This window comes from Cnephaeus nilssonii (assembly GCF_951640355.1).
Source record: "Cnephaeus nilssonii genome assembly, chromosome: 7".
NCBI lineage: Eukaryota > Metazoa > Chordata > Mammalia > Chiroptera > Vespertilionidae > Cnephaeus > Cnephaeus nilssonii.
Window position 1 is genome coordinate 92,512,755 of NC_137078.1, and position 27,937 is coordinate 92,540,691.

Genomic DNA, 27,937 nt, shown 5'->3' on the forward strand with positions numbered 1-27,937 from the left:
TATCTGGTCACGCATGTGGAGTCTCCTCTTCAAAGTATCAGCAAAGATCATATTTACTCCTTTTATACTCCCAGTGCTTGGCTTAGAATCGATAAATAACTGGTGATTGAATAGGAGACACGTTGTGCAGGCTCTTCCTGGGAACCACACATCTTGCAGGATAGCTGCTGTTTGCACTGTCCTCAAATCTCCCTGTACCCCTGCCTGTCCATGTGATGTGAACCAGGATTTCGCCTGAGTTTAGTGATCCTGGCCCCCTTGGCTTATTTGAATATTTCTTATTATGGAAGTTTTAGTTCTAGGGAATGGAATATATCTCTCATAGAAAGTCAAATCTTTTCCTGCTACTGCTTTTTCAGTATTTTCTAATTCTAGGTTTTGTGTAAGTAGAATACAATCAATCCAGTGTCAGAAACCACAGAGTGAACTTTTAAAAAAGAGCAGTGAGAGCTGTCTCCATTGCAACCTTTGCATGTAATGAAATTGCCCAGGAGCCTGGGGCCTTGCTTGGTTTTTAAACTAAACTGTTAGCCAGTGATGGCTCTGGCTTCAAAAGGAGCCATTGACCAGCTCTAGCATAAGGTATGCCTAGTGAGCAGTAAACCAGCCTTTTTCTTAAGTGTGGTCATGGAAATGGCCAATCATGGGTTCTTACACAAATATTCTTCTCCCAGGGTCATGCCGCTGATGTGTTTGAGGCCTATACTCAGCTTCTAACAGAGATGGTACTGAGGCTTCCATACCAAATAAAAAAGATCGCTGACACCAGTTCTCGAATCCCACCTCCTGTCTTTGATCATTCCTGGTTTTACTTCCTCTCAGAGGTAAGTGAAGGGGTGGTGCCAGTGGCGGAGAGGACACATCGGCGGTGACTGCCTTTGTGGACCCCTGACCCTCATAGGTTTCCCCTAGGTCTCACCCCTGTGCTGTAGACTACAGGGTGGGGCAGTTGTGAGTATGCGAAACAGTTTTTCTTGTATTATTTATTCATTATTGTGTTATTTTCCATACAAACTACTGTAAACCTACTTGTGCCTTATTGTGTATATGGTGAAACTGGGAGATGCACATCAAAGCAAGCTGTCCACTTTAGTTTCCGATCTGTTCCTTTAACTTCCCCACACAGTGATAATGGGCAAGTTTAATACTTCGGACTCTGTCCGGAAAACAGAACGTATAGTAGTTAAATTAACAGAGATTTTAATATAGGGAATTGGTTAAAGGACCATTGAAATAGCAAAAAGATTGAAAGGGAATGCTGAGATACACAGAGATAGTAACTTCAAGCAGCAGCTACCTGCAGCCTTGTGTGTGAAGAGGGAGGCCCAGTTGATCTGAGGAGGGGTGCAGCTGCTGGTACCTTAGGAGCTCTGAGGAGAGGGGGAGTGTCGTGGTTGATTTTGGAAGTACTGCGAGAAGCTGATGATAAACAGTTAGTTTGCCCTTGAATACTAAAGAAATGACGGAGGCCACCAGCATGAGGGGCTGTTGCTAGGATAGCAGGCAAACAGGAAGAAGCAAGTCCCTTCTTTTCCTCCTGCTTTCCAGTGTCCCTCTAGTGCTCCCTATTGGCAGAACCTAAGAGGGAGCCAGTTACAAAGAAACAAGGCAGTTAGCATAATTCTGGACTGGATATTGCAGAGCAGCAGGGTATTATGGGGTGAGTTTGGAGCCAGCTGAGAGACCATAGTTAACCACAGCAATCGTGAGATTAACTCTAGGATGAATAAATAATCTGTTAGCAAGCTCCAAATGACCATTTCAAGATGTGTATGTGTAACAACCTCACCTCTTTCCACATCTCTTTCACCTGAGAGATTGTGCATGTTTTTCTCTTATATTTTCACTCGGTGGGCCAGAGTGGAGGCCAGCTTCCCTAAGATTCCTAAGTATTCTAGGAAGGGGAGCAGTAATATCGCTATTTGTCCCTCTTTGACTTCTTTCTGTGCCTTTCTCCTGGCCCCTGGAAGGAATTCTAAAGTTCACTAGAGGCTAGCGTGGCCACAAGAAAATAGATTGGTTTGTGTTTCTCACCAGTTTTTTTTGTTTTTGTTTTGTTAATTCTCACCGGAGGATATTTTTCCCATTGATTTTTAGAGAGAATGGAAGGGTGAGAGGGAGAGAGAAACATTGATTAGTTGCTTCTCACATGTGCTCCGACTGGGGCAGGGGAACCTGCAACCCAGGTACATGCCCTTGATAGGGAATTGAACCTGAAACCCTTCGGTGCGTGGGCTGATGCTCTATCCACTGGGTCACGAGCCAGGGCCATTACCAGTTTTTATTTTTATCTTTTTTAAAAGAACTGCTATATTTTATTTTATTTTTTGTTAATCCTCACCTGAGGACATTCTTCCATTGATTTTTAGAGAGAGTGAAAGGGAAGGGGTGAGACAGAGAGAAACATCGATGTGAGAGAGACACATCAATGGATTGCATGCACCTGCAACCGAGAAATGTGCCCTTGACCAGAATCATACCTGAATCCGAGGGTCCGACACTCGCCACTGGGTCAGACTGGCCAGGGCTATCACCAGTCCTTAATAAGAGCTCATGGGAAGTCAGGGAGCTGAGGCTGGTACAGATATATAGTTCCCGAATCATTGACTGTGTTGTTTTTCCCCCTCAAGTACCTGATGATCCAGCAGACTCCATTTGTGCGCCGGCAAGTCCGCAAACTTCTGCTCTTCATCTGTGGATCAAAGGACAAGTACCGCCAGCTCCGGGATTTGCACACCTTGGACTCCCATGTGCGTGGGATCAAGAAGCTGCTGGAGGAACAGGGGATTTTCCTCCGGGCAAGTGTGGTGACAGCCAGCTCAGGCTCCGCCTTGCAGTACGACACACTCATCAGCCTGGTAAGAGGAGGTGGAAGTGGTTGGTGGGAAGGGTATGTGATGAAGCTCAGCTGAGTTAATAACCCAGATGGAGTTGCAGACAGGGCTTTTAGATATTTAGAGAACATCCTGGCTAGGGTTGGGATTAGGGAAAATCTGTAATACGTGACTGGGTGCTACACCACCATGTGTAGTTGGCTTCAGGGACTGAGATTTTCCCCTTACATTCCCTCCCCTACCTGGCTGTGGTTCATCCATTATGAGGAGGGGTAACTTGGATTTTTTACCACTGTTATTTATTCATATCATGGACAGGATCAACCTGAAATTTGTACACTTCTGATTTTTGTCCTTGAATGCTAAAGAAATGATGTCTTACTGCCTGAAGATAAATTGTTTGAACTTTGGGGAGTAAATTGAATATTTTGCATAGGAGCATCTAGAAGGAACAACTTCAGTATTAAAGACTCCTAATCTAATGTCCTTACTGTTGTGCTTTTAGTAAGACAAAAAGTAAACTTCTGTGGTTTTCCAATCATGGAAAACCATCTCTCCTGCTGCATTATTAAGCAGTCTGAAGGATGCCTGGAAACAAAGGGCCATTGGTGGTGGGGAGTTGAACTTAGGAGGCGTGGCAAGAGCCTCGTGTGTGGGCGGTCGCAGGTTCACCAGCGCACTGGATTAACTGCACAGAGGGCCATATTCAGTTTGCATCCAAAACCAGATGATGACCCCTCAAGGCAGCAGGTGTGGTACCCTGTGGGCTGCTTGGCGGGGTTACTCAATTTTGGTGATTGGTTTCCATTTCAGATGGAGCACCTGAAAGCCTGTGCAGAGATTGCTGCCCAGCGGACCATCAACTGGCAGAAATTCTGCATCAAAGATGACTGTAAGCAGTGCTGCTCCTTTTGGTTGCATTATTCATTCATTCCTTCAGGAGCTATTACTGAGGCTACTATATGCCAAGGACTAAACTGGATGCTAGAGATACAAAGCCATGACCAAGATAGGTAGTCATGCGCCACTTAACAATGGACATTCTGGGAAATGTGTCATTAGGCCAATTCATTGTGCAAACATCATAGAATGTACTTATACAAATCTACATGGTGTAGCCTATACACACCTGGGCTCTGTGGTATATCACCGTCATATATGCAGTCCATTCTTGACCAAATTGTTATGTAGCACATGACAGTGTAGACAGCATTCTGCCTAGCAAAGAAGACAAGTAAAAACTTAAAAGAGTGATAAGGGTCAATAGACAAGATTTGGGGTGCTACAGGGGCACAAAGGAGGAGTATCTGACCTCTAGACTGATAGTAAAGCTATAGAGGAGTGTATGGAGTCTACGGAATCATCTTTTTCAAAGTAGTGGGGCTGGCAGTCATTCTCTACCTAGTGTTAAGATACTTGTCAGTATTTTCTTAGAGGATATACATTCTTCTTGGCAGCACTCAGCAGAGAGAATTTAGAGAAGGAGCTGGTGGGAATAGGGCAGTCCTGATCATGTGGAGAAGTTGCTCCAGTCCTTGCATGTAAGTTGAGTTGTCATCAAATCTTAGAGCTGAGCCCCTCTCCTCTGCCTGCAGCCGTCCTGTACTTCCTCCTCCAAGTCAGCTTCCTGGTAGACGAGGGGGTGTGTCCAGTGCTGCTGCAGCTCCTCTCCTGTGCTCTGTGCGGCAGCAGAGTGCTCGCCGCGCTGGCGGCCTCAACAGCGTCCTCCAGTTCTTCCTCCTCCTCAGCCCCTGTGGCCTCCAACTCTGGACAAGCCACAACACAGTCCAAGTCCTCCACTAAGAAGAGCAAGAAAGAAGAAAAGGAAAAGGAGAAAGAGGGTAAGAGACCAGGGTGATATATTCTAGTCTCTCCTGGAGCACAAGGTTTATTCTCTTCTGAAGTGTCTTTCATCCTGACTTAAAAGGGACCTAAAACCCAAATGACCTCTGGGCTCTACTTTTGGTCTCATTTTCAGTTACATTGAAGCTGACACCTTAAAAACAGTTGCCTTCCCATCCTAAGTGAGCGTAATAGGAAAGGTCAAAGTAGACAACATTTTTACTAGGCAAAGCTTCTTTTGCTGTGAAATAATAACAATTGTTCTGTGGCAAGTTTGTCAGTGTGAAATGAAATGTGCCCTGTAAACTGTTGAGTGCTCTGTAAATGTAACTTGTTTTACCCGACTTCTCCCCATCAGAAATGCAAGTGCCTTTCTGTTTAACTGGTTTTCATGGTCCTCGGAGGCCTGAGTCAGGTGATCAGGGGTGGAAAGCAAGGAATGTATTCACATCCTCTCAATTAATTATTCAGATCTCTCTGTTCAAGTAGGTGTATAATAATATTGACTGTTTTTGGTAGCAAGCTTTCGATAGGTTATTTCTCCTCCAGTGTAACTATGTTTGTTCAGTGCCAGGCTAATTATAGGCACTTTCTGCTTTTTTGGGAGGGTAGCATTATTATATGTCTCTTTTGAGGTTGACCTTTTGTTTCCCAGGAAGCAACTGAAAGTTGTTTTCAAATTACAACCATTTAGCTCAAAAGTTTAGACATGGACAGCCTCTCATCCCTCTATATATGCTAGTGCTGGCTGTGATACTGTAGACCACTTCCCCCTATTCTTCTTGCCTTGATCTTGCAGGTGAGAGCTCAGGCAGCCAGGAGGACCAGCTGTGCACAGCTCTGGTGAACCAACTGAACAAATTTGCAGATAAGGAAACTTTGGTCCAATTTCTGCGTTGCTTCCTGTTAGAGTCCAATTCTTCCTCGGTGCGCTGGCAGGCCCACTGCCTGACACTGCATATCTACAGGTAGGGTCCAGGGCGGGTTTGACAGTCTTCATGGATCTGGGACCAGAGTGGATGGTGTAGTTCTGACTTTGTTTTATGTTACACGCTCACGGTCACAGTGTCAATATTTTACCAACCTGAGCATCCTCTTAACTATTACAGATTTCTTCATTGAGTTATCGGATTTTTAGTATTAAACTGATGTTTAATCAAGAGATTTTCTGTTTCCCACTAAGAAGGCTATGTTTCTAGAAGTTTGTAAAATGATCGGGCTTGACTCGTTAGGCTAACAAAGCTTGGCTACTGCCGTTGAGTAATGTTGGATGATGGGAATAGACCACTTCCCGAAGACAGGAAAGGACTGTGCTACGTCTGTTAGGATGGATTGTCAAAAGAGCAACAAAACCATTCAACTTAACTCATAGTTATGGGGAAATAGCTACACCTACAACAACAGTACCTGGGCCTTGATAAAGAACCTCAGGGCTTTCTGCTGTGTGGTAATATGAACTGCCGTTTATCTACAGAAACTCTAGCAAATCTCAACAGGAGCTCCTGCTAGATCTGATGTGGTCCATATGGCCAGAACTCCCAGCCTATGGTCGTAAGGCTGCCCAGTTTGTGGATCTACTAGGATATTTCTCCTTGAAAACTCCACAAACAGAGAAAAAGGTAACAGTTGATTTATGGGCTAAAGGGCTAACTCATCATTTTAACCTTTTTTCCCCTCTCTTAAAAAAAAAAAAAAAAAATATATATATATATATATATATATATATAAATATATATATATATATATTTTTTTTTTTTTAGAGAGGAAGGGAGAGGGTGAGAAAGATAGAAACATCAGTGATGAGAGAGAATCATTGATCGGCTGCCTCCTGTGCGCCCCTTACTGGGGACTGAGCCTGCAACCTGGACATGTGTCCTGACCAGGAATCGAACTGTGACCTCCTGGTTCATAGGTTGACGTTCAACTACTGAGCCACACCAGCCGGGTTAACCTTTTTTTCTCTTGAGTTAAGCACATTATGACCAACACCCAAAGGGGTTCATATATGAAACCTCTTGTAAAAATATATATGCACTCCCAGTGTGTATACTATGTAGATAATATACACTAGCACATAAGTACAATCTGAAATTGGTTTAGCCAATAGAAGTAGATCAAGCAGGAAGAAAATGCAAGTCATTAGAAGTGCTTGGGAAAGACAGTGCTTCTCTGGGTTTCTAACAGCTCTGATTACATTCCCCAGAGTGTTTCTACAATTATATAACCTTTTCATGGCTTCTTGAGAATCAAACTTATCTTCTTCTACAGGGTCTAAAAAGATGGACTATCATAAGATTGTGGGAACTTCTAAAGAAGATAGAATCCTTTAAACGATTAGGAATTAGGCCCAGTTCTGTGTGATTCTGATGGGGGCCGAGAAGTCTGGTACTTCTGGGGCAGTATCATCTAGAAAGCAGAAGACAAAAGTCTTTTCCAGTAAGACTTCCCTTGGGCTTTAACTATGGTCCTTTACTGACTTCTGTTTCAGTTGAAGGAATATTCACAGAAGGCTGTGGAGATTCTGCGGACTCAAAACCATATTCTTACCAACCATCCCAACTCAAACATTTACAAGTGAGTTTTGTTCTGCTTTCTCCCTATTGAAGCTCAACCAAATTGATCTCTCGATGTTGATTGGCTCTTACATGCGAATCAGTATGCCCCTAAGTTGGTCTTTGAATCCCTCCCTCATAGCTGGGGCCTTGCACATAGAAGTTACTTAAAATATAACTGCTGAATTTGGGTTTGATAAGCAGTAATTTTTTAAAAAGATCTCTACTTTCCAGAGTCTAAGTCTAAATAAGACAAGTTTACAGAAAATGGTTACATTAAAAAAAAACTTTTGAAAGAGAATATTGGTTAAACTGACAATTTATTGTTTCCAAGGTTTAATAGTGACTATTCTTTTTTTCCCTTCAAACTTTATTGAGGTACAGTTTCCATAGGACAGAATTCACCTATTTTAAATTCAATGATGTTTAGTATTTTTAATTGTGACTTTGAGTTAAACCTTAAACTTTTTAGGATTCCCCCTGACCTCGGGACAGCTCAGAAACAGGAAACTTCTATGTGAAATTTCCTTCCTGTGACTTCTCAACCCTGTTGGCATTTCTCACATGTCTTTATGTTCTTACTAGGGTGGGGATTGCCTTGGGGAGTATTGAGCCATGGCCTTTTCATGGCTTCTTTATGAAGCTCAGTGCTTTCTAAGATGAAAATTTTTTTATATGCTGAGACTGGTTTCTTCTTTAGCACCTTGTCTGGCTTAGTGGAGTTTGATGGCTATTACCTGGAGAGTGATCCCTGCCTGGTGTGTAATAATCCCGAAGTGCCGTTTTGTGTAAGTGACATCTTCAACGTGGATGGTCCTGAGACTCACAGGGCCAGTGGGTTTCTTACTTCCAGATATTGGTTGTTACCACATAGGTGCTCCTCTCTTAATGCTTGGTTGCCAGGGGTATGAATCCTTACCTGCTACACTTGTTACCTTAAATAGAAATTTCATCCATGGATGAAGAGTGGGTTACAGTGATGAATTTTGAAGAAGACAGGATGAGCCATTAGGCTTGAGCTAATACAATGTTTTGTGTGTCCTCTTGTGTTTAGTATATCAAGCTGTCTTCCATTAAAGTGGACACCCGGTACACCACCACCCAGCAGGTTGTAAAGCTCATTGGCAGCCACACCATCAGCAAAGTGACGGTGAAAATTGGAGACCTGAAGCGGACCAAGATGGTGCGAACTATCAACCTCTATTACAACAACCGAACTGTGCAGGCCATCGTGGAGCTGAAAAACAAGTACGGGCTCTTTGGACTTGAGGGTTTGGGGAGGCTGGTAAGGCTTCCCACCTGCTGTTGGCTTTGATTGCTGGGATCGGGTAAAGTAGCGCATCCCTACAGGTCCAGTATATTCTCTTATCCACTTCAGTCATGACTGGGGGACAAAAGTGAAATGCCAGTTCCTAAGGATGTCCAGGGAGCCCTCGGGGTCAATGGAAGTTCTTCAACTGCTTGCCTAGGGAGGGGAAGCTTAGTGAGGGGCACGCCAGTCTTCTCATACCCATGCTAACTAGAGTAGTTTCAGTTTTATATAAAACCATCTACATTGGGAAGCAGTTGTCATTTTTTGGATTTAGATGCTATTCTCTTGCTCACAGAGCAGGCAGTATTTCTCCAGAAGTTTTTTCTAGTACACAGTCCTTCCATTTCTGCATGGTGTTTCCCCTCTATATCTGCTGATGTTGGATCTTTCTAGCTTATGGATGCCAATGTTTGAATCAGGGCAAGTCATATATGGGCTAAAGAAGGTACTAGCAGGTTACAGTGCTAACTTTTGCAGAAACAGATCTCTTGTTGAAGTCTCAGGCATTGCTGTTGGGCATGAGTAGATACTGCCTGAATATTAAGACTTATGGTACTGCCTGGCCAGTGTTGCTCAGTGGTTGAGTATAGACCCATGAACATGGTTCGATTCCCTGTCAGGGCACATGCCCAGGATGCGGGCTCCATCACAGTAGGGAGCATGCAGGAGGCAGCCAATCAATGATTCTCATCATTGATGTTTCTCCCTTCCTCTCTGAAATTAATTAAAAGAAAAAGACTTAGGGTGCTGTTCTGTACATAGAATGGAAGTGTTGGCATTATTCTAAGAAGCAGAATAAAGCTGGAGTGTACCATATCAACAAGTGGCCACCTTTGGAAAGCACTGGTGACCTGCAAGTAGAAGCTGCTCTTTGGGATAACCTCATTCCTTTCTGCAAGAGGGGATTTGATGTTCTTTGTGTAGAGTCAGTGCAGCTGCTGGGAGAGCACTTAGACTCGGAATAGGACTGTGGATTCACATCTCTGTTCTGCCCATCTTTGACCTTGGAGGAGTTATGTAGCCTCAGTTTCCTTAACTTTAAATAGAGATAAGTTCACTTTCAAGGTGTTATTTTAAAGATTCAATGAGTGTGTGTGTGTGTGTGTGTGTGTGTGTGTGTGTGTGTACGCTGAGAACAGAGCCTACCCAGCACATGGTAAGTGCTTAGTAAAAGTTGGCTCTAATTGTAGATAATTACCTGCCTTTTCTCTCTATGAGTCTGTTTGCCACTTGGTCCAGATTCTGGTATGTCCCTCTGCCTCTCTAAAGCAACCTGAGCTTTATCCTTCCGAGGTAGTTGTTGTGATGGGAACTTATGGCAGTCATCATCATGCTCCTCTGAGGGTACAGGCTTCAGTGTGGTACACTTTTGGAGTAAGGTCTTCTCTTGATAAGAACTTCTATTTTTCTGGAATCTCAAAAATCATCATATGTGGAACATCTTAAAGCATTGTATATTCTATCCTTTTTATAGAGAAAGGGTAGTAGAAAATATTTTAAAAATTAGGGTGCTATTATTTGCCAGATGTCCTGCTCTTAGAGTAACCACTTCATTGCCCTAGAAAAATACATAGGAAAATCTTGTCTCATAAGACCGTCATCACTGAGCCTTAAATGAGAGGCTGTCAGGTCTCTGCCCCTCTATCTGACACTGTCTCTCTTAGGCCTGCTCGCTGGCACAAAGCCAAGAAGGTTCAACTGACCCCTGGGCAGACAGAGGTGAAGATTGACCTGCCCTTGCCCATTGTGGCTTCCAACCTGATGATTGAGTTTGCAGACTTCTATGAAAACTACCAGGCTTCCACAGAGACCCTGCAGTGCCCACGCTGTAGTGCCTCCGTCCCTGCCAACCCAGGGGTGTGCGGCAACTGCGGAGAGAATGTCTACCAGTGTCACAAATGCAGGTAAGTGAGTAGTTGCTGCCCAGGCCAGGGCCATGAACATTCCTTGTATCTTTCTGTAAGTCAGTGTGGGCAGTTTCAGTGTCTAAGTTAGAGGATTATGGGTATGTAGAATGTGAAGTACAAAGGTAGAGAGAAGGAGGGAGGCGGGGAAAAAGTGGAGTGTGTGTGTGTGTGTGTGTGTGTGTGTGTGTGTGTGTGTGTGTGTTTGCGTTTGCCCAACCTGTGATTGGGGGCGGGGGGGTCCCCCTAAGTTTAGTTCTTGGTCTTCCTTTCTTGTTATCTGATTGCTTAAGTCATCCTTACCTATTTGTTACTGTCCATCCAGTAGTCCCTGCAATAATTTCCAGACATGATAAAATCTGTTTCCTCCCTGAGTCATCCCTACACCACCAAATTTCTGCTGCTCCCCTGACCCAAACACTTTGGTTCTTCAGATCCATCAATTATGATGAAAAGGATCCCTTCCTCTGCAATGCCTGTGGCTTCTGTAAATATGCTCGCTTCGACTTCATGCTCTATGCCAAGCCTTGCTGTGCAGTGGATCCCATTGAGAATGAAGAAGACCGGAAGAAGGTGAGGCCACTTCTGTCCTAGACTCAGGCTTTGATCTGAGCTTTCTCTACAGCTGGTGTAGGATGTGTGCTTTTCCTTCAAGCCCCAATCTTCCTCAACTCAGGACTAAGCTTTTGGGTGGAAGCAAATAATAAAGTGAGATATATTGGAACACATAGTTGGCCTAGGATTTTGGAGAAATGTTGGTAATAAACTAGAATATCTCAAGGGGCAAATAACTTTAGATTTGGAAAGGTGGAAAGAAGCTGGGTGGCTTGCCCTGCATTTTTTCTATGGACTGCTTCATATTGCAGCTGTGGGTCTTCCCTCAGTATTAGCCTATTCAGGGGCCGCTTCTCAGCCAGCATGATGTGATGGGACTGGATGTTATAGGAGTGAAAAGGGGGGGGCTTTGGAGTCAGAGGACCAAAATTCCAGTTCCAGCAGTAGATTTTAATACCGTGTGACCTGCCATAAACCATTTTTTAGCATTGCATGTTTATATGTATGTGGTATTATATATGTACATCCAGTTTTATTAAAAATAATTAGAAATAAGATGCCTGCCCCACAGGATTATTCTGAAGAAGAGAAAGAATGTATGGAGCACAGCACCTGCCCTGTGGGAAATGTTTCAGTGAACAGATCCCTCAGGGAAAGCCATCGCGATGAAAAGCCTTCATGCGCTCATCCATGTCTTTTCCTGTCTAGGCTGTTTCCAACATCAATACACTTCTGGACAAAGCTGATCGAGTATATCATCAGCTGATGGGACATCGGCCACAGCTCGAGAACCTGCTCTGCAAAGTGAATGAGGCAGCTCCTGAGAAGCCGCAGGTAATCCCAGATTGGAAGGGGCATTTGAAGAGGGTCATGATCAGAAGACTGGCCCAGGTGAGACGATCTCTCAGTGGAAAGCTGACAGCTTCCCTCTTGGATTGCAGGATGACTCGGGCTCAGCTGGGGGCATCAGCTCCACTTCAGCCAGTGTGAATCGTTACATCCTGCAGTTGGCTCAGGAGTACTGTGGAGATTGCAAGAACTCTTTCGATGAACTCTCCAAAATCATTCAGGTAGAGCAGTGGGAGCGCCTTGAGAGTGAGCTATTGAGAATTGCTTTCAAAGCAGCCCTGCGGCTCTTGTCCAGCAGTTCAGACCCTGGATGACTGGTTTTAAAGAATCCAGTGCCAAGATTCTGTTTCCTTTTTTTGATATAGGCGATTTTGGCAGGCTAGACGGGCAGGGAGTTCCAACTCTCTTCAACCATGGTGGGCCACATATCGGGTGGAATATTGATCTCCATGGAATGGGAGGCTGACTGTAGACAAGGAGAGCAGCTAGTATCCTTGCCACTCAGATTGCTGGTGTGCCTTCTTTGCTACACGTACCTGCGGTGCTGACCTTTGTCTTTGTTCTTTTTGAGAATCTGACAATGGAATTAAAGGCATCTGCCTGCGATCAGAGGCTTTTCTGACTCTGCCACTTACCTTGGTCAAGCCAACCCCTCTAAGCCTGTTTCCATCTCTCTAAATTGGGATAAAGTAACTGGTGGGATTATCAAGAAGGTTAAATTAGAAATACATGTAAAGTGTGTTTTTTTCCCCCAAACCAAAGCTTTCTAGTTAACTTCCTCTTCCTCCTTATTTTAATTGCTAATTTCTTTCTCCTTTGTCTTTTTTTTTTTTTTTTCTCCTTAGAAAGTCTTTGCTTCACGCAAAGAGTTGTTGGAATATGACCTGCAGCAGAGGGAAGCGGCCACCAAGTCCTCCCGGACGACTGTGCAGCCCACCTTCACTGCCAGCCAGTACCGGGCCTTATCCGTCCTGAGCTGTGGCCACACGTCCTCCACCAAGTGCTATGGCTGCGCCTCGGCTGTCACTGAACATTGTATCACACTGCTCCGGGCCCTGGCCTCCAATCCAGCCTTGAGGCACATCCTCGTCTCCCAGGGCCTAATCCGGGAGCTCTTTGATTACAATCTCCGCCGAGGCTCTGCAGCCATGCGGGAGGAGGTCCGCCAGCTCATGTGCCTCCTAACTCGGTCAGAGCCTGCCTGCAACGTGGTGGGGCTAGTAATTCCTGCTAACACCAGGGTTGATGGCAGCAGTGATGCTGGGAACACTAGAGGGTGCAAAGAATTATGCTTCTCATTGCCAGACAGTTTGGCTAGTTGATCATGGAGGAGAAAATGGGGAGCTGTCCAGGGTGTAGATGAATGAACTTAGAGATGTTTGAAACCCCATGTAAGTAGTGTAATTGGCTTATACTGGGCTTCGTTGGTTTCAGTGTGGTTTCCTGAGGAAATGGTCTCTGAGTTCTAGTGAGGGGGAGAAGGGAGTGACTGGGCACTTGAACTTAAAACTCACCCAAAAGAAGACAGTGGAGCCTAGTGGTTAAGAACTTGGACTCTGGGTCGGAATGACCCAGGCTCAGTATCTGGTACTTTGTACTGTGGGCCTTGGACAAATTACTTAACTCCTTGAGCCCAAGTTTTCTTCATCTGGAAAATACTGATAATAGTAAATACCTTCAAGACTAATGGTGAGGATGAAAAGAAAATTCGTGTAATAACTCATGTTTGTTGAATACTTAAAGAATGCCGATATAGTGCCCAGAGCTGGATGTGGATATATACTGAGTATGTGACTTAAACTCTGGAATGGGTTGGGTGGTTGGTAAATATTGTATTGTTTTTCACTCATTTAGCAAATATTTATTGACCATCTGCTGAATGCCAGGCACTGTGCTAGACTCTGAGGTTACAGTGGTAAATGAAACAAAGTCCCTACCCTCATGGAACCTACATTCTAGATGGGAGAACTGCAGTGGACAGATAATTCCACAATACAGTGTCAGGAGGTTAGATTGTGAAGAGAAGTAAAGCTGGAGTGGTGACCCTGATTGTGGAAGGGGTTGCTGTAAGGATAGGGTGGTCCAGGGAGACCTCTGAGGGTGTCATACGTGAGCAAAGAGCTGTGTAAAGTAGGAGCAGGCTGTGCTACATGCATAGGAAACACATGTGGAAGGCTGAGAGGCAGGGCTGTGCCGGGAATGGAGGGGGAACAACAGGGAGGCCCATGAAGCTGGAGGGAAGCACCGTGGGGGAAACGGGGGAGTGGGAATTAGTGAGGGGTCTCTAGTGGCCAGATCCTGAAGGGTCTTGAAGGCCATTTTTAGGACTTTGGATTTTATTTAGAAAGTGTTGGAAAGCAAGAAAGTGATGTGATACAATTTACGTTTTTTGTAATAGTTAATGTAGACATTATTACAAAGGGTCATGGATGCCTTGTGGGAAATGGAGGCAGTTGGAGAAGATACGGAAAGAGTTGTGGTCAAGACTGAGTGTGAACGCCTAGATCTGGCGACTGTGATTACACCACCTGGCACCTGAGGGCTCTGCAGCCTGGGACGTGGGTGGGGACACAATCTCCCCTATGTTGGTGCTGCTCCTCCCCAGCCAGGGTCTCCTCCCAGGAAAGGCGGCTGTGACATGTGCTTTTTACTACACACCAGGGTCTTGTGGGCTAACGCTGTAGTCTTGCCCCTGGGAAGGCCAGGTAGCCCTAAACATCGCTTTCCTCTTCTTTGGGTTCCTTCAGGTGGGAAGAAGGGGCACAGCAATGGTGAGTAACAGGACCCTGTTTTTTTGCTTCTGCAGAGACAATCCAGAAGCCACCCAGCAAATGAATGACCTGATCATTGGCAAAGTCTCCACAGCCCTGAAGGGCCACTGGGCCAATCCTGATCTGGTGAGCAGGACAGGTGTCCCCTCTGACTCCTCCCTCACTTTCCTTCTTCGTTCCCTCGTTTCCTCCCTGCCAGTCCCGTTGTCATGACTGAACAGCATGTTTGCTTGCAGAGCTCATGTCCCAGAGTGATTTTGCCAGGTTAGACCCAACTCCACACAGAAAAGAGAAGTGGGTGGTCTGCCGTATGGAGTACAAGGGCCTTCCCCTCTCCGTTCTCTCTCTGATGATGCCACTTAGGACCAGAAATTTTAGTTCTTAGTGCCTGGGTCAGAGTTTGGCCACAGCCAGTCCTGGGATTGACTTTCAGACCCTTCTCTACTAATGCCTCTTCCTGTTGGCCTCCTAGGCAAGTAGCCTTCAGTATGAAATGCTGCTGCTGACAGATTCTATCTCGAAGGAGGACAGCTGCTGGGAGCTCCGGTTGCGCTGTGGTGAGTTTGGGGAGATCTGGTTGGGAGCTTTTAAGAGAAAGGAAAGGAGGCCTCAGGGTGCAGTCCCAGCCACAGAGAGGAAGGGGTGTGGGGGCTACACTTGGACAGCCTTGCAGAGCAGCTGCGAGGTGTTTTATGATCGTGACTCTGCCTTCCCTCCCGACCCTAGCTCTCAGCCTTTTCCTCATGGCTGTGAACATTAAGACCCCCGTGGTTGTTGAGAACATTACCCTCATGTGCCTGCGGATCTTACAGAAGCTGATTAAACCACCTGCTCCAACCAGCAAGAAGAACAAGGTACTGGGCAGGGAGTCTCTGAGGGAAGGTTAGGGTGGGAGCCCCCACCATGTCCCGGCCAGCACTGTGCTCTGCCCTGTCTGAACTCCCCTGACCTGGGGGAGCACCATGGCTTCCTTTGCTGCAGTTCAGCAAAGATGGGTTGGGATTTTTGAGAGAGTTTCTCAGAGGAAAGTCAAGGGTAAAATAAGCACAAAAATATAGCCCGGCCGGCGTGGCTCAGTGGTTGAGCATTGACATGTGAGCCAGGAGGTCACGGTTCTATTCCTGGTTCAGGGCACATGCCCGGGTTGCGGGCTGGATCCCCAGTAGGGGGCGTGCAGGAGGCAGCCAATCAATGATTCTCTCTCATCATTGATGTTTCTCTTTCTGAAATCAATAAAAATATTAAAGAAAAAAATACATATATACATACACATATACATACACATACACATACATATACACATACACATACACATACACATACATATACATATACATATACATATACATATACATATACATATACATGCAGAGAACAAAGTGGTTGACCATGGAGGACTACTCTTTCTGCCATCACATGCTCCCGGTCAGCATGATGTTCTTCCTATCCCTGTGCCTCTGCCATGCGGTGTGTGCAGGGATGTCTTCCATTTACCAGTAACTTAACCTGGGGAAGTTATTTAACTTAGGTTCCTCACTTTTTCCATCTGTAAAGTGGGAATAGAGTCTCCACCTTGAAATGTTGTAAAGAATAAGTGACTTAATGAAGATCAAATTCTCAGAGCAGAGTCTGGCCCAAGTTAGTCCTTAATAAATGTTAGCTGTGGCTATGTATATTGTCCTCTTTGTCTAGAATACTCCTTCGATCCTTAGCTGCTCCTCAGAAGATCCACTTCTCTGCTAGGCTGGCTGCAAGTTCCTTGAACCCAGGGCCTGTCTTACTAATAATTTTTTTATGTCCAGTACATAGTGTGTATCTAGCATATAATAGCCACTCAGTAAATGATTGTTAAGTGAATGAATAAAGCCAAGTTCTTATCCTAAAATAACTAGCCAAGCCACAGATAGACTTGCCTGTACCAGCTATACACACCATCATTTTTTCTCTCGGCCATGCCTGAGGCTTGCTGCCTCTAACCCCTCATTGTGGTTCTTGGGCCATTCCAAGACCTGCTCCATCATGATAGAATCTCTTGATGGGAAACAGAGCCTTCATTGCAGGAAGGTTGCTTTCAGAGAGGTAAACACTAGGGAGGAAGCTGCTGTTGAACATTTCCTTTGTCCTGGTCTGCCCAGACAGTCCTCAGGAAAGACAGCACTGAGGTACCTTCCTTCCTTCCCTTTGATTAAGGTTTATTTCCCCTCAGAGTGATTCCCAGCAAGTGAAATTGGTCCTTGATTGAATAGAAGAACCTCATCCGCACATAACTCATTTTATCCACAGTGTAAGGTGAAAGATTTCCCCAGAGTTCTTACCTTCCAAGGCTGATGCTTAGTTATAGCCCAGAGAGAGCAACCCATAGTTCCCAAGACATTCAAGGAATCTGCGGCCAATATTATTTTTATATTTACCCTAAGGCACAATTTGCCCTTTGCACTCTATGGATGTCTGTGCTGATGGTGCAGTCAGTGCTGGTAAGACTGCTGGTGTCTTAGCAGAAGAGGCAGCGGCACCAGCTTCATGGGCTCTTCACTGCCATGCAGTTTCATTCCAGAGCTTCCTGATGAAGTAGTGCCAATTAGTTCCAGTGAATCTCGACTCTTGAGTACTGATCTCCTTACTATTCAGTGGGACATGTGGGAAGTACGCACAAAGTGCTTCTGCTTTACTCCAAAGTGCAAGGTTGTCTTGAGGAAACACACGTGTGTGATTGTTGGAGATGCCAGCTGAGCTAGTGCTTTTTCTGGAACCATCTGTGCTTGCAAGGACAACTGACAGGCAAATTGTGGTTGCTCAGAATTAGTGCCAGGCAGACATTTTCTTAACAAATGAATAAAGTGAGCCTGTCACTTGAAGAGGAATTGATGTATTTTCCAAATGACCAGTGCATGTTACAGAATCATGCATGGGTAAAAGACGAATTTTAGTGTAATGGAATGTGAAAAGTTTATTGATGGGTCTTAGATTCCACATTGCAGTCAGTCTTTAAGAACCTATAATTTGTTGAATTTCGGTGTAGTATCAAAGAAAAAAAATGCAAAATTAATTGGAAAGCAATAAATATTTTCTTCCCTTTCCCAACTGTATGTCTGTGTAGGGATGGGTGTTTTTTGTATACTTAACCAAAACAGCATATCACTACTGTTTGGAAGCAGAAGCCGATATGACAATCCAGCTGTCTTATTAAGGCAGTCATTAAATTATTTTTAAAAATAGAAAACTGTACCATTCCTTTCTCTAGATTTCTTTTGTTTTGGAAAATATAAAAAATGTCATTTAGGTTGATAGGTAATGGATTTTTTAAGAGAGTGATGAGGTCCTGAAGCCAAAAAGTTTGAGAACCACTGGCTTAGAGTTCTGGTTAGTAGTGGCCCTTTAAATTCTGGAGGCTGCCCAGTGACCCCTTGAAGATTTATGTTGGGAAACTGCCAGTCAGCCTGGGGATAGGAATTAGTGTATGTGGCTATAGAATTGTCTGTAGGAAGCAGCTACATCTTACCTTGCACAATCAAATCAGTGATCTTAAGCTCAGTGGAGATGCTACTGCTAAATTGGATCAGAATGCTTTAATAGGAACATGTATTTGAGCATAAAGATGTGACAGTTGATCCTCTTGATCTTCTTGCCTTTGCACATGTCCCCTTGGGCTGCCAGTGCCACTGTGTCGGAGCTGTGGCTCAAGTATGGCCCACACGCTTTCTCTTGTTCCACTTTCCTCCTATAGGATGTTCCCGTGGAGGCCCTCACTACAGTCAAGCCTTACTGCAATGAGATCCATGCCCAGGCTCAACTGTGGCTCAAGAGAGACCCCAAAGCATCCTATGAAGCCTGGAAGAAGTGTCTTCCTATCAGAGGTGTGCTTGTTTCTTCAAGACTGGGGAAATCAGTCCCTCCAACCCCTGTCCTGACAGCCCTAAATCCCCCTCTTCTGTCACTTTCTTTTCCTTATTTCCTCCTGTACCCTTTTGCCTCCCAGGGGTAGATGGCAATGGGAAGTCCCCAAGCAAATCGGAGCTCCACCATCTCTATTTGACTGAGAAGTACGTGTGGAGGTGGAAGCAGTTCCTGAGTCGTCGGGGAAAGAGGACCTCCCCCTTGGATCTCAAACTGGGCCATAACAACTGGCTACGGCAAGTGAGTGGCCCTGCCCCTGGGCCCTGCCCAGCTGCCCGGCCCCAGATACTGAGCACCTTCCCACATTTACTCTGCTTCTGTTCCTTCTCTTTGCTTTCTTGCAAAGGAATCTGTGGCCAACATTATTTTTATAATTAACCCTAATCACAATTTGCCTTTCAAATAGGGAGTGGGTTGAGGGTCTTGGTTGCAGCCAACACTGGCCAGAGCACAATTTCTCTGCCCTTCTTTTCAAGCTCGTCCTGCTCTCTGCTCCCTCCCTGACCACTTAATAGACTGAGCCGCAGTGCCCACAGTCCCCTTTTCTCCTTCCGTCTTTCATATCTTCTGCTGACCTCTTTCTCTTCTTCCTAGCTAATGTTTTAAAGGATTAAAGTAATTTTTGTCTATTGATATGTAAAATGAAAAATACTTGACATGGAGTGTCCCCGAAAGAGAATTATAGAAGTGTTTACTAGGGAAAATGCCTGCTTGTCTTTTTCCCAGTTTGGTCATCTTAGGTATATTCTCCAAATTACTTGATGGAGAAAATCTCCATGAAGAAGAAGGCTCCTTAGCAGCCTCTTCCCAGTCTGGCAGTCAGATCTCATGTTAGCGGGTGATTTTTGCCTTTAACCTTTTCCTGGAAGGTGCCTAGATGACTTCTTGGGATCAGTGGTAGTTGACTGCCCTGCTGGGGGCCTGGTGAGAGGCTGTCATCTGAGCCAGGCTTTCCTCTCATGCCCTGCAGGTGCTCTTTACTCCAGCGACGCAGGCAGCACGGCAGGCAGCCTGTACCATTGTGGAAGCTCTAGCCACCATTCCCAGCCGCAAGCAGCAGGTCCTTGACCTCCTCACCAGGTACTATTTGAGGGTGGGATGGGGAGAATGGTTAGACTTCATCTAGAGCCTTTTCTGCTTTCCCAGGGGAATCCATAGATAGGAGTGATGGGAAGCACACCTAAGACCACAGAAACAAAACAGTATTGAAAAGCTGAGTTTTAGTGGTAGCAGTAACAGAGCACCAGCACCAGCTTATGAGCACATAAAGAAAGTTTGGCATGCATCATTGCATTTAATCTTCAAAGCAACCTGGGCTTAAAGGGGTTAATTAACTTCTCCACCAGAGGGCAGCCTTTGAGTTCAGGCAGTCTTAATTTCACAGCCTTCATTATTATGGTACACTTGACTTTTAAGTGATTCAGTCAAAAATAGTTTCGCTGCCCAAGTAATCACTAATCATATTTTGGTGCTTATTCCAGATGAGTATAGTTTATTGCATCCTATTCCCTGTTGTGTGCTCTGGGTTCTTCCCAAGTGGGAAGTTTGGGTTTTCTCAGGAGCCCTTCCTCTGACCTGGAAGGAAGCGGGGCGAAGGACAGCAGAAGACTTGACAGGTGAAGGAGTGTAAGGAACTAGTAGACTGTTGGAGCTGTTTGAGTTCTCACAGTGCCCTGTCTGTCTCGATGGCAGTTACCTGGATGAACTGAGCGTAGCTGGCGAGTGCGCCGCTGAGTACTTGGCTCTCTACCAGAAGCTCATCACTTCCGCTCACTGGAAAGTCTACCTGGCAGCGCGGGGAGTCCTGCCCTATGTGGGCAACCTCATCACCAAGGTATCCCATCCTGCAGCCAGGAGAGCTCTTTCCCTTGGGGGCACTTAGGCTCTTCCCAATTTTTAAGCAATCCCTTAACATGAATGCAGTTGCCCTTGGCTTCTTGGAGAGGAGTTTTGCAAAGATTCAGCTTCAGGGATCAGTGGAATAAAACAATGGTGACTACAGAATGTCTTTGGTTGATGCTGAAAGCTCTGGACTGGTGTTGGAGGTGACGAGTGTCGTTGGCAGTGCTGTCACACTAACTGTGCTTATCGTCCTGTTTAGGAAATAGCCCGCTTGCTGGCCCTGGAGGAGGCAACCCTGAGCACTGATCTGCAGCAGGGCTATGCCCTCAAGAGTCTCACAGGTAGAGAAAGCTGCCAGAACCTTCTTTTAGGGCACCCTGGGTGCAGTTTGGGGACTGACCCTTAGTTCCTTGGGTGCTGAGGTTGACCATAGTGCACATTTAAGTTCTGCATTTTTCTCTTTATCTATGGGTTTACAGTTTGAGCTCCTGTTCTCTATTGACTAGTACACTCCTTGAGCACCTGCTCTGTGCCAACCACAAAGATAGCTTTTTTCTGCTTTTGAGTTGTTCGTTATCTTTGGAAGACACAGACCTTCCTTGCTTATATTCTCATTCAGAGCTTTTGCAGCAACTTTTTCCTGTCCCCACAGGCCTTCTTTCCTCGTTTGTCGAGGTGGAATCCATCAAGAGGCACTTCAAAAGTCGCTTGGTGGGTACAGTACTGAATGGATACCTGTGCCTGCGAAAGCTGGTGGTGCAGAGGACCAAGCTGATCGATGAGACCCAGGATATGCTGCTGGAGATGCTGGAGGACATGACCACAGGTAGCACTGCCAGGGCCCTGGAGCCCAAGGCCCCCATGTCCCTTCTGGGTCTGCCTGGGCACATTAGTCTGATTTCCCTGAGTTCTGCAGAGCAGAGGAGGGGTGCAAACATGTCCATGCATTCAAGTAGAGAAGGAGGAGAAACTTCTCTCAAGAGAAGACTGGTTCTTGGAGTTGTAAAATTCCAGAGCTGCGCTCAGTCAAGCAGAAAGAGGCCAAAGCTTCTCAAGTTAGTGTCTTTCATTGGTTATAGAAAATCCTTAGCCATTATCCCTTGTTCCTGGGAACTCCACTCACTCTGTCATCCATATTTCTTCACCTCTCTTTCATAGTGTTTACCTCCCTGTGTCTTTATGCTGATTTTGGATGATTTTCTCTATTCTATCATTCAGTTTATTTTTTTTCTATACTCTATGCCAGTGGTCGGCAAACTCATTAGTCAACAGAGCCAAATATCAACAGTACAACGATTGAAATTTCTTTTGAGAGCCACATTTTTTAAACTTAAACTTCTTCTAACACCACTTCTTCAAAATAGACTCGCCCAGGCCGTGGTATTTTGTGGAAGAGCCACACTCAAGGGGCCAAAGAGCCGCATGTGGCTCACAAGCCGCAGTTTGCCGACCACGGTTCTATGCTACCTGTTTAATCTACTTACCTAGTGTGTTCTTACAGTTCTATGTATATTTTATAGCCTTACGGCTTTTTATTGACATTTCCTATCCCTTTTATACTCTTTCAACACATCAAACATATTTCTATGCCTGGTAATTCTAAAATTTGAAATATTTATTAATCTGATTCGTCTGTGTGCTATTTTGGCTCTTATGGTACCTTAAACTTTTTTCTATTTTATGACTATTTACTTATTTATTTATCTGTGGAAATTCTTCAAGACTGGAGTCTAAGAACTTTTTTTTTTTTTTTTAAGAGAGTATTTGTAACTGCTTCTGTGAGGCATCTCACGGCACTGCCATCTCAGGGCTTGCCTTCAGCAAAGTTCTAAACTTTGGGTTTTCAGACCTCTCAGTATGAGTCACAAACCTTTGAATGGCTGAGTTTGCAGAGATTTTTTTTTTTCCTCCCTCTACTCAATGACACATTTTAAGGGAAGACAATTTCCTGTCAGCTATTTGCCTGGGAGAAAAGGCAAGACATTTCTAGTTGAACCTTAAACCAAGGTATAGCTCTTTTAGGGCACCAGATTTACGTGTGTGCAGGGCATTCCCGCTAGACTTTCCACCCTGGCAGGTTTGGGGCTTTGTATCTGGCTCTCAGATCTTGGCAGGTTATGGAAGCCAAAGTTTAAGGCAAAAGCAACTCAGTGTTTTGCTAACTTTCTTGGGTTCCTGATTTCTCTTAGATTTTGGCCTTTGATTCTTTGCTAGTGTGGCAGTTCACTGATACCTTTTTATTCAATATTTTAAGTGGTGAGAAGTGGGGAGTAGGTCAGGGAACAGTCTGCTATATTAGCAGACATGGAGGTCCTTCTGTTGCCATTTTATTATGCCATGCCTGGCTCGTTTGTCGCTTTGTCACTTGGACTCTTTTCAACAGGATATTTCTTCTTTGTATGACTTGAAGTTATGTCTTTGGCTTATAGAAGGCAATCCAACTAATCATTTAGAATGAAGCTTGTAACTTCCCTTTGATTTGACTGAAATACAGTTAGGATCATGTTAAAATGTCAAATATTTGACATTTTGGGGTACCTATATTGGTCAAGCAATGCGAGGTTATAATTCTGAAAGGAAGACATGTACACAACTGATCATGATGTGTGGTGTTGACTTGGATATTAAGGCTTTCAAACAGAATGTGGTGTGAGAATAAAAATCAGCTTCAAGTTTCCAGTTGAACTGTTGATATTGCCATGTAGGGCATTTAAAAATGTACCAGGCAGAAAGACTCTATCACTGATGATACTTCATTCAAAACATCATCCTGGTTTCTGTGTGTGAATTGCTTTCCCTAACTGACTTGACTGCTTTGATTTCTGGCAGGTACAGAATCGGAAACCAAGGCCTTCATGGCTGTGTGCATTGAGACAGCCAAGCGCTACAATCTGGATGACTACCGGACTCCTGTCTTCATCTTTGAGAGGCTCTGCAGCATCATTTATCCCGTAAGCAGTGGTACTTCCCAGGCTCTCAGGCGTCTGCATGAGCCTTTCTGCCCTGAAATCTCTTGGTGATCCATTGTAGTCATGGGCAATCTTACCGGCTGTGGGCCATCTAGTTAACATTTTAGAAGCCACCACTGACATAAAACCAGAAGCAACCTCATAATTTTCCTGATCTTGATGATAGAAAATCAAAAGACCTTCCTTGATCTTATTTCCTAGATATAAGGTAAGGTCAGCCTTTTTAAAAACCTAGGTCTAACCTCCCATTGCCAGAATCCCACTGCGTATCAATCCGATATGCTGTGAAAGAACAGTATTGAGCTGGAGTATAAGAAATGTTCACTACCCTCTTCCCCTGTTTTGAGTACACATGCATGAATATTTGTCCCCTGGCCTGAGCTGTGGAGAAGCATAGTGTGAGACAAAGATCCTATCGTTATTGAGAAAGGATGAAAAACACCAGTGTCCTCAGTTATTGATGAGAGGTCATTGGGAGTGGGCATGTCTGATGCTCTGTAATATAAAGGAGACCCTTTTCTTGACTCAAGGGCCACCAGTAACAGAGTCATTAGCCTCAAATCGGTCAGCATCACATGAGAAGAGCAGGCGGAGGAAAGCCCCCTATTCCTCATTTCAGTGACAGCTTTCATGTCACGCCTCACCTGCTTATTTAGGTTTCTCTCCTAACCCACCCTTGAGTTTCAGAGGAGATGCTTGATATTTACAGCTGTTTGAATTATATTTGGATTTTGGGAATCACCCCGAGCTTCCTGTTTTTTATATCTTTAAATGTGTAAGGAACTGGATGAGTCTGGTATGTTTCCCTCAGAGTGTTCATGGAACACGGCAGTATGGTATAAACCTAAAAGGCTGCTGCCATCCCTCTGCACATACCTTTATGCCGTCCCTCCTGATGCCTCCTTCTCTCTGCTCTTTAGGAGGAGAATGAAGTCACTGAGTTCTTTGTGACCCTCGAGAAGGATCCCCAACAAGAAGACTTCTTACAGGGCAGGATGCCTGGCAACCCATATAGCAGCAACGAGCCAGGCATCGGGCCACTTATGAGGGATATAAAGAACAAGATTTGCCAGGACTGTGACTTGGTGGCTCTCCTGGAGGATGACAGTGGGATGGAGGTAACAAGCATAGGATAGCTGCTATGGTTAAGAGCGTGGGCTGAGATGAGATCCAAGTTCCTTCCTTTAGTAGCTGGTTAACGTTTGGCAGCTAGCTTGCTTCAGCTTTCTCATTATAAAGGAGGCCAGTGATTCCCACTTACCTGATGTAAAGGTTAATTACCTGTAAAGGGCTCTGCCCCAGGCCTGGCATGAGGTAAGCAAAGGATTAGTGGCTGTCACTTGTCATGGGATATACTTTTAGTATTCTTGTTGCTCTGGCAGAGGCTTCCCAGTGATTCCCATTAATCTCCCTAAACACTGGCACATGAGCTCTGGTGCAGATTCCTGGCTCTGTATCTGGCACCTTCTGGTAGATAGCCTCTAGGGTCTGGTGTTACTATATACATAGTGAAAGCAGGTTGGATGAAATAGAGAAAATGGCTTTTTCTGGTGCTGAGCCTGAAAATGGACTCAGGCTAAGAAAAAGTCTTCAGCAGGGGTTTTTAGCCCAGAATCCATGGTTTGGGTTAAGGGTGTTTGCAACCCAAGAAATTGTGCATAAAATTTTGTGTTGTACACACGTGCATATTTTAGAGAGGGAGAGTCGATTGATCCTCAACACATAAAAATTATGAATTATGAACCACTGCTATAAAGTGCCCTTTGATCTTGAAATTGACTTGCCTTACAATTACCTGGAATAACAGCCTCATCTACTTTTCTATTCAGCTTCTAGTGAACAATAAAATCATTAGTTTGGACCTTCCTGTGGCCGAAGTTTACAAGAAGGTCTGGTGTACCACGAATGAGGTATGTGCTTGTCTTCCTGCTTGGAGGTGTGATTTTACTTTTCTGATGTGTGCAGACTTGTACCAGGAGGAGCTGCTTTGGTCATCACTTACCCAGCTTGCAGCAGCTCTTAAGCTGCCCTTCCTCTGACTGGTTGTGGAGAGAACCAGGCAACTTGCCCTCTGCTTGAAGCACTTGGCTAGGGAAGGTGGAAGAGCTTCAGGGGAGGATGAGTGTTTTCTGCTGTGCAGCCAGGCTGAGCAAAGTCTGAGGAAGCACTGTGATGGGGATGTGGGGGGGGGTGGCGGGGGGGCAGGAATGCTTGCTCTCTCGTACTGTTTCTGTGCAGGCACCTCGTGACTAAAATGAATCCTCAGCTTTTGGGGGCCTGCTCAATTATCAGAACATTTTCCCAGTGGCTGTGTCAGGGGAGCATATTTTCTATTCCACTAGTTGGGGAGTTGAGGAGGGAAAAGGAAATGAAGGAAGCATAGCTCTCTGGTCCTTTTGGCCACTGCAGTACTATCTGCTCATGCAAGTCTTAGGTATTTTCCTCCCACCCTCCCTCCTCTTAATCTCTCTGTTCCTTTTCCTCCATTTCTTCCTTTCTTTTTTTTTTTTAAGAAATCCTTATTGTTCAGATTATTACAGATGTTCCTCTTTTTTCCCCCCATAGCTCCCCTCCACCCAGTTCCCTCCGCCCCACACCCCTTGCCCTTACCCCCGCCACTGTCCTCATTCATAGGTGTTAAGATTTTTGTCCAGTCTCTTCCCGCACCCCTCACACCCACTTCCCCCCAAGAATTGTCAGTCCACTCCCTTTCTATGCCCCTGATTCTATTATATTCACCAGTTTATTCTGTTCATCAGATTTTTTATTGACTTAATTTTTAGATTCACTTGTTGATAGATATGTATTTGTTGTCACTTTGTTGTTCATAATTTTTATCTTTACCTTTTTCTTCTTCTTCCTCTTCTTAAAGAATACCCTTCAGCATTTCATATAATCCTGGTTTGGTGGTGATGAACTCCTTTAGCTTTTTCTTGTCTGTGAAGCTCTTTATCTGACCTTCAATTCTAAATGATAGCTTTGTTGGGTAGAGTAATCTTGGTTTTTAGGTTCTTGCTGTTCATCACTTTGAATATTTTTTGCCACTCCCTTCTGGCCTGCATAGTTTCTGTTGAGAAATCAGCTGACAGTCGTATGGGTACTCCCTTGTAGGTAACTGTTTTTCTCTTGCTGCTTTCAAGATTTTTTCTTTGTCTTTTGCCCTTGGCATTTTAATTATGATGTGTCTTGGTGTGGTCCTCTTTGGATTCCTTTTGTTTGGGGTTCTCTGCGCTTCCTGGACTTTTAAGTCTATTTCTTTCACCAGGTAGGGGAAGTTTTCTGTCATTATTTCTTCTAGTAGGTTTTCAGTATCTTGTTCTCTCTCTTCTTCTGGCAACCCCATAATTCGGATGTTGGTACACTTGAAGTTGTCCCAGAGGCTCCTTACACTATCTTCATATTTTTGGACTCTTTTTTTTCTTTTCTGGTTGGGTGTTTTTTGCTTCCTCGTATTTCAAACCTTTGATTTGATTCTTGGGATCCTCTAGGCTACTGTGAATTTCTGTATATTATTCTTTATTTCAGACAGTGTATGCTTAATTTCTAACTGGTCCTTTTCCATTTTTTTTGGCATTCTCATTAAGATCCTTGAAGGTCTCACTAAATTCCTTGGAGATCTCACTAAGTTTCTTGGAGGTTTCTAGAATATTCTTTGAGTAACCTTATAACTGTGGTTTTGAACTCTATATCCAGTAGTTTGCTTTCCTCCATTTGTTTCATTTGTGACATGTTTCTTTGTCTCTGCATTTTGGCTGCTTCCCTGTGTTGATGGAGTGGCTTTGTGTGCTAGGTGTCCTATAGGGCCCAGTGGCTCAGCCTCCCCAATCACCTGAGGTGGACACTCTTGGTGCACCCCTTTGTGGGCTGTGTGCACAGTCTTATTGTAGTTAAGCCTTGATTATTGTTGGTATCACTGGGAGGAATTGACCTCCAGGCCAATTGGCTGTGAGGATCAGCTGTGGCTACGATGGGAAAACTTCTGTGCTGGAGACACCCTTATGAGGCAAGACTTGCTTCAGTGGGGATTTGGTGCTCACTGAGTCTGCCCCCTGAGTGTGTCCCTTATGCATCTGAGCAGTTGTAATCTGGATGGTCCTACTCTGACCCCTGGGTACACTGGCTCTTGGATCTCCAAGGAGGTGCTAATTTAGCCTCTGCCTGAGGCCACCCAGCAGGAGCTACTGAGAGATATGCAGATTCCTCTTCTTTGTTTGGGTTTTGGAGGTGCCCAGATAAGGCCTAGCTATGAAGCAATGCAAGCTGCTGTGGGGCCTTGGGCCTTCTTTTGAATGTTCTGGGTCTCTCTGACTCAGCTGCAGTTTGTTAGGTAAGTTTAGATTTCAAAGGACCAGGCCATTCATATGCAAAAGCCTCTGCGCACAGCTTGGATGGGGTGGAGTCTCAGGGTGGAGCAAACAGCTATGACTGATCCTCAGCCCTGCCCTAAGAGGCCCCTGGGTCTCAGTGTCCCTCGGTAATCGCTGCTAGCACCTCTGAGAGAAAGCCGCCCTCGAGTTCCGCCTGCTGCCAGACAGTCCAGTTTTTCCCCGTATGAGTCTGGGTGCCCAGAGTCTCGCCCAGAACTGGAGTTCAGAGCAGTCGGGAGCTTGTAT

General features: G+C 44.9%; 1 protein-coding gene across 4 annotated transcripts in view; it reads left to right on the plus strand.

Annotated features, from left to right (window-relative positions):
* UBR4 (ubiquitin protein ligase E3 component n-recognin 4) overlaps positions 1-27,937 on the plus strand; it is a 120,754-nt gene that overhangs the window by 69,657 nt on the left and 23,160 nt on the right. For all 4 annotated transcript variants that reach the window (XM_079777440.1, XM_079777443.1, XM_079777442.1 and 1 more), the window contains exons 65-90: positions 675-824; positions 2,631-2,858; positions 3,648-3,726; positions 4,430-4,675; positions 5,476-5,644; positions 6,151-6,295; positions 7,165-7,250; positions 7,929-8,016; positions 8,283-8,476; positions 10,205-10,444; positions 10,879-11,017; positions 11,708-11,833; positions 11,941-12,069; positions 12,694-13,037; positions 14,655-14,745; positions 15,092-15,176; positions 15,346-15,473; positions 18,344-18,473; positions 18,596-18,753; positions 19,484-19,593; positions 20,206-20,347; positions 20,615-20,696; positions 21,008-21,181; positions 23,185-23,306; positions 24,245-24,442; positions 25,154-25,234. In XM_079777440.1, coding sequence (XP_079633566.1) covers positions 675-824; positions 2,631-2,858; positions 3,648-3,726; positions 4,430-4,675; positions 5,476-5,644; positions 6,151-6,295; positions 7,165-7,250; positions 7,929-8,016; positions 8,283-8,476; positions 10,205-10,444; positions 10,879-11,017; positions 11,708-11,833; positions 11,941-12,069; positions 12,694-13,037; positions 14,655-14,745; positions 15,092-15,176; positions 15,346-15,473; positions 18,344-18,473; positions 18,596-18,753; positions 19,484-19,593; positions 20,206-20,347; positions 20,615-20,696; positions 21,008-21,181; positions 23,185-23,306; positions 24,245-24,442; positions 25,154-25,234 — 3,864 coding nt within the window. The remainder of the gene's footprint in view (positions 1-674; positions 825-2,630; positions 2,859-3,647; positions 3,727-4,429; positions 4,676-5,475; positions 5,645-6,150; positions 6,296-7,164; positions 7,251-7,928; positions 8,017-8,282; positions 8,477-10,204; positions 10,445-10,878; positions 11,018-11,707; positions 11,834-11,940; positions 12,070-12,693; positions 13,038-14,654; positions 14,746-15,091; positions 15,177-15,345; positions 15,474-18,343; positions 18,474-18,595; positions 18,754-19,483; positions 19,594-20,205; positions 20,348-20,614; positions 20,697-21,007; positions 21,182-23,184; positions 23,307-24,244; positions 24,443-25,153; positions 25,235-27,937) is intronic.